Here is a 12,922-nt window from a genome sequence, read left to right as displayed (position 1 = left end):
AGTAATATCTCTGTTGGGGTGCCCAAATTTATGCACCTGTCTAATTCTGTTCTGATGCATATTGCATATTTTCTGTTAATCCAACAAACTTAATGTCACTGCTGAAATTCTACTGTTTCCATAAGGCATGTCATATATTAAAAGGAAGTTGCTACTTTGAAAGCTCAGCCAATGATAAACAAAAATCCAAAGAATTAAGAGGGTTTCCCAAACTTTTTCATATGACTGAAAGCAGTATTTCATGTCAAGTAACATACATCTAGCATAGATAAAAAGACACAAAATCGGAAAGAAATTGAAAAGTACTTTTATTTCAAGTATAATTCATTACATACTGTTTCCGTTAACTGGTAGCATTTAACACTGATAGCTCTGCAATTGCAAAGTACATAAACATCCTTTCTATACTTAAATGCACCCACTGCACAAATCTACAGTTGTCTGCGAAATGGACTAAAGTGGAACACATCTACTGGCAAAGAACATTTAAAAAGGAAAAATTTGTGAGGTATTTATAGTCACTGCCGATAAGAATGCAGGACAATCCATTCACTGCAAATGTGTCTAAATGATCAAACAGATCATTTGATTTGATTATGAGCCAACAAAATCTCTGTAGTGTATTTTTGCAAATTAAATGGGCTAAAATAGCTATACTGTATGTAAACACAGCATAATTTACAATGATACCTACTATAAAAGAACTGTCTTCTTGCTGGGGTTTATAACATGGAGCCTCAAATCGAAGCAACTCTACACTCCAAATAATTCCTGTAATTCCATGAGAACATACAAGATCTAATAATATTGGCCAGGTGTATTCTTCTATTCTGCATAACAAATGATAAATTCCTACTGTGCACGAAATAGGTCAAGTACAGGTGATGTCTATGATACTAAAAGCAGGTAATAAAAACATTAACTAGAAAAATATTACGCAACTATAAACTATACTTTACTCAGGCAGTCTGTAGAATAAATCATCTGATAATATTAGTGTATCAAAATAAAAAAAAAAAACTGGACAAGTGTACATTTCTTTCTTCACAGTCTAAAAGTTATTAGTTTGCTTGCTTTTATAGTACAATACTTTTCTTATAATGCTATTATACAAACAGTAATACAATATCTAATCTAAAAGGGATAAAATGATTAGAGTCCAAAAGCAAATGTGCTTCTTCATTACTAATGCTTCCATAGTGACAATTTACAAAACAAACACAGTTTCATCAAAATTTCATTTTTAAATGTAGCAGAACTCTAGTAAATTCTCTGAACAGTGTAATTTGACCTGGTTATTTCAAGGAACATGTTACAATAGGCCCCCTATCATATTTTGAAACACTAAGTCACTACATCCCTGGCAAGACTTGTCCAATGCCTGCATCTAAAATAGCCACACAAGTGTTAATATTTTTGTGGAGATATTATAAAAGAATATGGCAACTCAAAAATAGCTAACTGTGGCAAGAGGAAATGTTCATTTATACATGACTTGTTAAAATTTCAAAAGTAAAAACTAGTTTTATACAGAAGTATTGCTTTTGAGTGGGAGACTGCTTGGCAAAAATGCATGCTGCACTATTAAATGTACAGTATATGCTCACATTGACAGCAACCAGCTCAAAGTCTCACATGCACCTATTATTTGGCAATTAGGAACGCTCCCATATGAGAAAGAATACAAGGAAGCTTGTGGAATGGGCAGAAATGCGTGTTGTTATATAAGAAACACCCAAGGATCACCATAACTGCTAAAAACTTTCAAAAAAGTAATGCAAAATTAGAGGTATAACTTCCAAACACATAATATACACATTATCACCATGGAGTTAAAATATATCCTCATTTATCAGTAACAGGTAGCTTATTCCAGGTATTAATTTAAAATATTTAGGTAAAAGGCTGTTTTGCTACAATGCTACTGTTTTTTCCTATGGAGTTACAATATCAAAAATACAAAACATACAGTTAAAAAAAAAAAAAGTACAAGTAAAAACCGGTCTTCCCTTCAGGTTATCTTCTTGTAGGTGTTTTAAGAAATCATTAAATCCCTGTAAAAGAAAACATTTAACTTATATAAGTTGGAGTTCATTACTTAAAAAATAATGCACTTTCACAAATTGACACATATGAAGACTTGCATGTACAGTATGACCTACAATACTATGAAGCTATTGTATCGGCCCTAGAGAGGAGACAACTGAAAGAAAGGCAAGGTCAGCATCATTAGGACATTTCAATACCAATGTTGACATGGAATGGAATTTGTAGCACTGCCCAATTATTTATTCTTACGTGATATCTACTTGCCATGAATAATAATGCAATTTAAATTAAACTCCTTCATAGTTCATATTTTATTACCATCAATGTGACAAAATATCAGATTTCTAAAACAATTAGATTACTATTACCTGTTTACGACCTGAATGTAGCAGCACGCTACAAAAGCAGCACCATTTTTTGTACATTACCCTAAATGCAGAGTAAGGAACTGACACAAGACCTCCAAGCAAATTCTGGGCCCACTCACTCCCTTTCCTTGTCATATCAGAGAAGCTTGGTAGACTTAATCCATGGCAACAAATATCCACAATTTTGTCTTGCTTCAGGAACCTCCATGGCAACTAAACAACTGTGCAGATCTTTGTAATTCAGCATCAGTTTGTTTTCCCCTTTACTGTTATGACCAGTTCATTTTTATACTGCTGTAGCATTTTATACCAAAGAGCATGGCCACAGATTCGTTGTGACCGATATAAGGTAGAGCTACAATAATAGGGACATTGTTAACAGCACTGCTGCTTTAGTGTCCTGGAGTAGGCCCTTCTGGTGACGGAGATGTCGGCTGTGCAGACTTCACCTGTTAATTTATTCACATTCACATTTACTAAGTGGTGCCTCTGGCTCAGTCCTGAAAAATCTGAGGCACCCTATCTGGGTGCTTATCCAGCTTTTTTGCTGTGGACATGGTAGACTATTGGGCATTGCTGGTCAAGGAAAAGTCATGTATCCACACAGATGTAGTTTTGTGCAATATAATAATTTATTTTCTAATGTTTTCTCTGAAAATACAGACATATATAATTTTCATGTGTTTGTGTGTATCTAGTTAGCAGTGTATTGGATACGACCACATATTCCTTTTCTAACTCACTTATCCAGTTTAGTGTCACTGGGATAATCTAGCATAACCTTGCTGTGGTAAATCGGTAATTCGAATTTAGCAAAAAAAGTAATTTCACCTAACAAATTACTGTTGATACTTTTAAAATGTCATTATGTATTCTTTGTCTGTGTAACTTAATCACCCTTTCAATACATCAACTGAACTTAATTGATCATGGCCAATACTGGTAGGTATTGATGGCATAAGGGCATAACATAAGAAATTTGACAAATGAGAGGAGACCAATCAGTCCATCAAGCCTGTTTGTTTAGCCGATAGCTAAACTGGCCCAATAAAAGTGATAGCACAGACTGAAGACAAGGTCCTCTGGGACGAGTATCCAGGACTCCTGAGCGCCAGGCAGCTGTGATAGCACTATCCACCAGGCTACGCAGAAAATTAAAACTTTCTTTGCTTGTTTTCCAGGTCTGGGATTGAACCACAGTTCTTAGCTTGGCAACACAGCTTTCAACTGATGTGCAACTGGTCAGTACATGATGCGCCATTGGTCAGTACAGATATACTGCCTATTCAATTTGTTAAAATGCAGGAAAATAACTGTTTAAACTTTTGAAGTCTTTAATGAAATGTTTATATGAGAAAACATAATTCGCCCCTCTTGATTCACTGAGAACTTCCAAAGTTTTCTTGCATCTAGCTATCAAAGTTTGTGGTGAAAGTATGGCTGGCACAAGATCAGCTTTTATTTACATTCAAACATTGTGGTAATTGCTAAAAGGTCAAATAAAAATGGAGTTTTGAAAGTTCATTATTGATATCCACACCCTAGCCTTGGTTGACAAGACGTTCAGTTTTCAAAATGGAAGTACAAACACAAAATAAAAAAAAAATAAAAAAATGGTGCCCTTGTTCATGCAATCAAGAACAAGATGGAAAGTAAACACCTATCCAAAGTGCAGAGCTATAGTACAATTATTTAAATATACAGATTTTAAAAAAGAAGCACAGCTTTATTAAGCAAGTTGTTTTGCGTAACTGGATGAATCAGTGGTGGGGAATGAACTGGCAGCCTTTTGGTTCACAGTCCAGTACCTTTAGTGACCAGTCCATAATGCCTACCTGAACTCTCCAATGAATACACAGTGCATCCGGAAAGTATTCACAGCGCATCACTTTTTCCACATTTTGTTATGTTACAGCCTTATTCCAAAATGGATTAAATTCATTTTTTTCCTCAGAATTTTACACACAACACCCCATAATGACAACATGAAAAAAGTTTGAGGTTTTTGCAAATTTATTAAAAATAAAAAAATTGAGAAAGCACATGTACATAAGTATTCACAGCCTTTGCTATGAAGCTCAAAATTGAGCTCAGGTGCATCCTGTTTCCCCTGATCATCCTTGAGATGTTTCTGCAGCTTAATTGGAGTCCACATGTGGTAAATTCAGTTGATAGGACATGATTTGGATAGACACACACCTGTCTATAAAAGGTCCCTCAGTTGACAGTTCATGTCAGAGCACAAACCAAGCATGAAGTCAAAGGAATTGTCTGTAGACCTCCGAGACAGGATTGTCTCGAGGCACAAATCTGGGGAAGGTTACAGAAAAATTTCTGCTGCTTTGAAGGTCCCAATGAGCACAGTGGCCTCCATCATCCGTAAGTGGAAGAAGTTCGAAATCACCAGGACTCTTCCTAGAGCTGGCCGGCCATCTAAACTGAGCGATCAGGGGAGAAGGGCCTTAGTCAGGGAGGTGACCAAGAACCTGATGGTCACTCTGTCAGAGCTCCAGAGGTCCTCTGTGGAGAGAGGAGAACCTTCCAGAAGGACAACCATCTCTGCAGCAATCCACCAATCAGGCCTGTATGGTTGAGTGGTCAGACGGAAACCACTCCTTAGTAAAAGGCACATGGCAGCCTGGCTGGAGTTTGCCAAAAGGCACCTGAAGGACTCTCAGATCATGAGAAAGAAAATTCTCTGGTCTGATGAGACAAAGATTGAACTCTTTGGTGTGAATGCCAGGCATCACGTTTGGAGGAAACCAGGCACCACTCATCACCAGGCCAATACCATCCCTACAGTGAAGCATGGTGGTGGCAGCATCATGCTGTGGGGATGTTTTTCAGTGGCAGGAACTGGGAGACTAGTCAGGATAAAGGGAAAGATGACTGCAGCAATGTACAGAGACATCCTGGATGAAAACCTGCTCCAGAGCGCTCTTGACCTCAGACCGGGGCGACGGTTCATCTTTCAGCAGGACAACGACCCTAAGCACACAGCCAAGATATCAAAGGAGTGGCTTCAGGACAACTCTGTGAATGTCCTTGAGTGGCCCAGCCAGAGCCCAGACTTGAATCCGATTGAACATCTCTGGAGAGATCTTAAAGTGGCTGTGCTCCGACGCTTCCCATCCAACCTGATGGAGCTTGAGAGGTGCTGCAAAGAGGAATGGGCGAAACTGGCCAAGGATAGGTGTGCCAAGCTTGTGGCATCATATTCAAAAAGACTTGAGGCTGTAATTGCTGCCAAAGGTGCATCGACAAAGTATTGAGAAAAGGCTGTGAATTTCTGTACATGTGATTTCTATTTTTAATAAAATTTGCAAAAACCTCAAACTTCTTTCACGTTGTCATTATGGGGTGTTGTGTGTAGAATTTTGAGGTAAAAAATGAATTTAATCCATTTTGGAATAAGGCTGTAATATAACAAAATGTGGAAAAAGTGATGCGCTGTGAATACTTTCCGGATGCACTGTAGTATATAATGCTTGGAATAATACCATTGAATTTCACAGTCTAATGAAGGATTTAGTTTCCTTATTTTACTATTGTATACAAACAATGTTGATTTGTAACACTTATGATGCTCTAATAACCGTGTGTGCTGTTTAAGCATCAGGGCTACTTACAGACTGTAGTGAGTCTCAATAAGATTATATTTGTATATTCTATTTATGATTTTCTTAAATGATACAGATACATTCATATGTTTTTTATCTTGCTACTAGAATGAAGGATCTGTGTCTCTCACGTGTTACATTTTTCTCTAGACACGCCTTGCTTTGGAGTTCCCCCTATTTATAGAACTTTCTATAGACAGATTACTTGTGTCTACCACATTTATAACACATTAAGGTTCACTGTTAATGAAGATCAGTTCGCAGTGTCTTGCTGAAAGAATGTTTGGCAGCTATAAAGCTTTATTCTTACACATCTTTGCTATCTGTGCTGCAGGGCTTCAAAATGTCTTCATATGGCCTAAAGGAGGAAATAACATCACCCGACTAAAACCTAATGTACCCCACAGTGATGAAAGTCACTGCTTCAAACTGACATTGCATCGTCTCTCTTTGATTCCATGTACAACAAAAAACATAGTCATACCTGACCGTGAAAGTGATCACACCATTTCGTACTGGTTGTTTGTGATATACCGTGAAAGACAGCATGCCAAAAATATTCCAATTAACTAAAAATAAAAAGAAGGCAAAAATTATTTAAACCCAAAATTTAAAACATGACCAGTTAATGTCACAACCAATCTAGACTTTACACGAGACAGCTTTGAGTTCACAAGTTACAAGTGATTTTTAACAGACAAGTAAAACAGTATAAACAGATACAGTATAACATGAAATAATGCACATACTATAATAGCAATGTCTTTTTTTTTGGCTTAATGACTTGCTGTAAAATACACATGACATAACCACCAGGCTTTATAGTATAAGGATCTGGAGAAACACAAACAACTCATATACTTATCTGTGAAAATGGCCTTTAAATGCCCTCAATTCACAAACAGCACACTACTAAAAATAATTTCATCACACTATAGGAAATACAATAAGATGAACTGAATATACAGCATGAAAAAAATTCTTCTTAGCAGTAACTACCTGGAAGAAAGCAATTCCAAAAGAAATTCCAGCAATGACACCAAGGTTGGATTCCATCAGATTGGTTATAAAATTGATACAGCCCTAAGGGAACAAAGGAAGACACCATTAAATCTGTAAATATACTTCTATTAAAATTATATTCTGACCCTATTTATATGTGTTAACTATGTAAGTTGAGTGTTTGAAAACCATGAAAATGGTTGATAAAAATTACATGTCTATCATGGGGAGAGAGGGAAACATTTTAAAATACACAAACTAGTCTCTGACTTACAAGACTATTGTTATGGTAAAATGATGACTGTTGCTCTGGCTAAAGTTTATTTTTTATTTACTTAAATCTTTTTGTTATTAATTAAATCATTTTTCACCTTAGGTTTGTAATTCTGTTTGGTCTTTGTATTTACAGTATGTAATATGATTTTTATTAATACGGGGTGATCTGTTAGTTATATTTCAATTTTATATTATGTTAATTATCCATGCATTACTTTTATGTGCAATCTGCTCTGCTTCTTATATGTGGGACCCAAGGTGATGGGGCTACGTTATAATGCAACTGGGGACTCTACAAAAAGAGAAATTGCATTGCATTGTTTGATGTTGATTCCGGTTATCCCTTTTTGTGCTTTCTTTGGACTTGCTGTCTTCGTTGTCTAAAAGTACTCTTCTCTGTCTTGCAATTTAGTATATTTGTTTGCTTATTTATTTTCTTTGTCTTCAATTATTTTCCCTTTCTTCCTTAAAGGGCACTTTTGAAAGTTTTGCCACTTAAACACCTTATCAATTTTTGGTTCTGTACAGGCCAGACCAGGTATAAGGTTTGTGGTTTCCTGATGCCTGTACCTATTTCTGATCTTAGTATGTGGAAAGAGTCAGAACAATGATGGAAAACAACCCTGACAGGAACAACTATCAGAGGACACCTTCACTAACAATTGGCCAATTTAAATTATTCAGTCGCCAAAATAGGGGAAAAAAATTCTTACTACTGGCATATACTTTTATGATGTGCTTCCCAAAAGTGTACTGTACATATCTCCTAATGGAAGGCAAATATTTAAGAGCACTCCAGCAGAATGTTAACATCTGCTCACAATGTTAGTGGATTCAAGAGAACAGAAATTATGTTGTTTCTACCTGGCTTATTTGTGTCAATTATATATTGTTTCACATGTTAAAAGAAGACCTAAAGTGCAAGTTATACCAAAACAGAGGTATATAATAATTCTAGGAAACTGGAGGGCCTGTGAATATGTTTATATGTGTATATGTTTTTGTTGCATTTGGAGATTGTTGCTTTCTTTTATTCCAAGCCTAGATATCTGGGACCAAAGTGCTAAATAACTGCCACATTCTACATTTTACACTGTTTTATACTATAACTTTTAACTTTTATTACAGAGTCTGTAATGGGAACATGCACACTTTTGACATATGGACCTGTTATAACATTGCCCGAGTATTAATACCATTTTTACACCCATTTCCTGTATTATGTTCATTAATAATTTATATTTTTCCACCAAAACATATTTTTTCATATAGACATTAAATATGCTAAAATTACCTCAGTTTAACAATGTGTTGGGGATAAACTGCACATAAAAAATTAGAACCTACTTCTTGTCAGATTAAGTTTATTATATTGTCCTTAACTTCTTTCTTTCATATGCAATAGAGATGAGAAGAAGCAACAGTTTTAACAATTTGTCAAGAGAGACAAATAATAAACACATCACTAATACATCACAAAAGGGTCCACATGTTAGGAAAACCTGTACAAATCTGATGCTGTTCATTGCATTTCTTTACTTGATGTATTTTTAAATGTAAACAGCTTAATTTTAAACTACTGAAATAAATCATAAGTGCTACCATTCAAGCTATAACAACTATATAAGTGAAGCAGTGCTGGATTATCTGTAAATTATGTCAAATGGGTCTGGACACCAAGTGAGCTTCCACTATAGGTGCAGCTTAAGCTAATTACAGTACATCATGTTGTACAAAAAAAAGTGTTTTTTGATAATGGTACTGGCCCTGTAAGTGTTATAATGAGCCCATTTATGAATGAAAAAAACAATCAGCAGCACAAAGATGGCATTGGTTTTGCTCAGCAACACAGATGGAGCAGTGCTCTAGGCTAATATTTACTTTGGAAAAATAAACAAGTGATACAAAAAAGAGAAGTGATTTTGATTGGAAACGTGCAGATTACTAAAGTCACAAATAAGTGGGTAATTGCCAATGAAATGACATTAACATACACATATTACAAAGAAATAAATACATTAACATTTTTATTCCTGCACTAATTCTAAAGTTAATAAGCAGAAGGGCAAAAAGACAGCAGGATAAACATTGTCATACATGTCATAGAAATAAAAAATTCAATCTGTATTTCTCTATATACAGAAAAAAAAACTGTTCTCATCAGCATTCAAATAAAAATATCAAATACCTCACCTTATTATGGACAACTTTCTCAGCCATGGTAATGTTTTTCAGAGCATCAGAACTACATTGATCTACTTGAATGCAGCAACTCTTTGGAATTCCTGCTTGTAAAAAATATTTAGTTTTTACCCAGTCGGTGAAGTTTTGTGCTCCGCAACACTTTAACTGTAATGACAGAGGAAAAAGGATATTTTTGATTAAGATTCTCATTTTCTCAGTCATTCTAAATAACAGGTGATAATTTGGTACACAAAAGTTTTTTTAATACTCTATTTGTTAAAACAGTATACACACATGTAAATGGTGGTATAGAACCTTAGAAAATAGGTAGAAGGAAAAGAAAATTGAGAAGTTAATGATTTTTTGCAGTAAAAGCAGACCTGTGAAAAGAGCTATTGTAGCATGCTTCCTTAGGATATATCAGAAAACATTTACATTATGACTTAATAAGATACTGGTACTGTTTAAAGGGCTGCTTCTCTCGTCAGCCAGGAGCCGAAGTGTACTTGATTGTTATACACAGATTATCTCATTTCCAGTGCAACACATTCAGGAAGCGTCCTTTACTTGGGGCGGGCCTCAATAGCACAACAAGATCATGCAATGAAAAGCATGCTGGTGAAGAAACAGACTTCACCAGTGGTTGTAAATTTATTTACAAAATTTAATTCACTGGTATTTTATTGTTCTTTTTTGATACCTAACTAACATGCAATTTAAGTAATATTATGTTGTAAATAGCAGCAAATTAATGTATATAATCTATAAGCTAATTAGGTATGTCTACTAGCTGAAATAATTTCACATGTGTAATACTCTTGTAATCCATTTTATCAAAGTTTCCATGGTATTTTATCAAAATGTACTTTAATGCTGTCAGATCAAATGTCACTATTCAAAAATATAATTTGAATTTATTTGAAAAATATCTTATTTGATAGCAAAAGCTGACATTCAGTTGTAAAAACAATGGTTACTTCTTTTATCTTGCACTAGTTTTGTTACATGATACGACACGTAATGCAACAGAACTTTGCACATCACTTCCACTATCTGCCTTTTTGTAATTCTGAATATTTAGCTTGTGTAGCTCCATCTTTTCCTGGTTCCCAAAATCGACCAGCTACTGAGTTGGCAATGTAGGATCCAGCATGAATCAAACATGTAACAAAAAGAAATTTCTCAGTCCAATAAGAGTTCCTTTTAAAAAAAGATTTGGTGAAAATTTAAAAAGTAACAAATCAAAATAAAAAGGAAGTTATTACATACACAGAATAAAAGGCAAAAAAAAAGTTTTTTTCTTTGTTTCATTACAATTATAGCTTTCTTGTGTTAAACTTCAGTTACTTTCTGTATTTAAAGGTTGTGTTATTTTTCCAAAGGCAAACTAAGCACATTCAGTACATTCTCTACATATAGTTTGAAACTGTTTGCCCTCCATGCCTTACCAACTGCAAGGCGGATCATAAACTAATAGTAGTCTATTGTCAGAGAGACAAGAAATAATTAGAATATGCCATTTATAATTTAGCTTGTAGGGGTTAATAGAACCTCCCATTGACTATGCTCTAATATATAGGCATACATTTTAACATAACTAAGTACTAGGGTGTTGTAATTTAACATAACCTAACTAACCAACAAATGGCTCTTACAGCTCGCTATCTTAGTAAGTAAAAGGTATAGCCCACTGTTCACTGTCCCTGCTGATGTAATACTTGCTTGTTTTACAGCACAATTAGATGGTCTCTGTAGTGTGATGCAAACAGAATCAATGCTTTAAATAGTTATACAAAGATATTTGCATTTGTTCAGCTATATTTAATATATATATTTGGTGTAGTCATATGTACATATATACCGTACAAAAGCATTTAGCTTATACCAGGTATAGGGCACTACGTAAGTTGCAGAAAAAGATTCTTTTGAATGTAAACTGGTCAGCAAGATTTACCACTGCAGGTCTAGAAATTGCCAGAATTGCTTTTTCAACCATTAAGAACATCTCCGTCATAAGAGTAGTACTAGAACCCAAAGCAGCATCCCTTGTATTCATTTAAGTATTACAGTTTTTAATTTCAGATTGACACTTTTTTCCCCAAACATCAGTCACATGTTAATTATTGTTCTGTCTGCATACTGATTATCAATCCTTGGATGTTTTTATCTGTTTTAAAATGGCGTTCTTTTAGGCGATTCATTAATTCAGGAAAACAAAAAGCCACATGGGCAAATCTGGTGAACAAGGCAGCAGCAGTACACCTAGAATGTGCTTGGTAGGCACACCCTGGTGAATGGTGTATTGTCAGTGTGGAGGATCTAATTTTTGGTGATTTCAAATGAAAAACGGCTTTATGCCAATGAATAACGTTCACCTGGGACAAAACCTTACTTCCATGAACTACCTTTAACTTACTATATATTTCCGTTGCACTTTCCTGTTCAGTTTGTGTTCAATTTGTAATGAGACTGAAATTATACTGTTAGTTTACGATTTCACAATTACCCGGGCCAGAATAAAAATAATGTAGCTAGTTGTCATATGTTTTCCAGTTTAATACAGCTGGTAGGAAATCTTGGATGTAGTAGTACTGCAACAACATCAATAAATACAATCTGTCTCACTGATTTCATGACAGACATAATAGACTGACAATGTAAAAATCATCAGGACAGGATATCCTTCCTAGAATTCCGAGGACCTACTGACTGAATATACGAAACATCATAATCTCTTTTTTTTGGATGCCATTTCAAGATGTGAAAATTCATAAACTTACTTGTCAAAAATGTATCCTTATATAAAAAGGAGGTTGACTACAGGTTATTCAGTTTAGGTTACATCATCGCCGAATTAGCAGAGGTTAAATGAACAAAAGATTTACAAACTGCTATTCAGTACAAATGTGCTAACACAGTTATTGTGGGTTGTTGTTTTTACAAATTATTATACTGTTATAGTATAGGAAAGCAACAAAGTATAGTAGCAAACGGTATGATATTAAAAACTTTGGGTTTCAAAGGGGCTATTAATAATGTTTCCTGTGAGGCCAATCGTCTAACTATGAGGGACAAAGATTCAGGTTACTGTATGCAGATACTGATATAACTGACTTAGATAATAAAGACTTTCAAAATATCAGGTCTTGCTGGTGCCCCAATTGTTTTATTTTCATATGTGATTTAGATAAAAATACACCAAAAATTATTTAATTTTCCAATTTTCCATTACTAATTTAGACAGAGTTGTAGCAAATACACAACAGCCTGTCCAGAGGCCTTGCGGGTGTAAATAATAAAAAACAGCTTAAAAAAAATCATAATCTATTCAAATAGTTTTTCAGAGGTCATGGGGCCTACTTCTTGCAATTCTGGGGGAAAACTGCTGTGGTGTTAATATAACAATAATGGAACATTATGAGA

The 12,922-nt window shown here is 34.9% G+C and overlaps 1 protein-coding gene across 1 annotated transcript in view; it reads right to left on the bottom strand.

Moving 5' to 3' along the window:
- Positions 1 to 291: 291 nt before the first annotated feature.
- tspan7 (tetraspanin 7) overlaps positions 292 to 12,922 on the bottom strand; it is a 32,056-nt gene continuing 19,425 nt past the window's right edge. The window contains exons 5-8 of the mRNA XM_028815894.2: positions 9,509 to 9,664; positions 7,037 to 7,120; positions 6,522 to 6,606; positions 292 to 2,054 (exon numbers count right to left, since the gene is read on the bottom strand). Of these exons, the coding sequence (XP_028671727.1) occupies positions 6,538 to 6,606; positions 7,037 to 7,120; positions 9,509 to 9,664 (309 nt within the window). The 3' untranslated portion in view covers positions 292 to 2,054; positions 6,522 to 6,537. The remainder of the gene's footprint in view (positions 2,055 to 6,521; positions 6,607 to 7,036; positions 7,121 to 9,508; positions 9,665 to 12,922) is intronic.

The sequence above is a fragment of the Erpetoichthys calabaricus genome, chromosome 12 (assembly GCF_900747795.2).
Source record: "Erpetoichthys calabaricus chromosome 12, fErpCal1.3, whole genome shotgun sequence".
NCBI lineage: Eukaryota > Metazoa > Chordata > Cladistia > Polypteriformes > Polypteridae > Erpetoichthys > Erpetoichthys calabaricus.
This window is presented reverse-complemented; position numbering and strand designations above follow the sequence as displayed.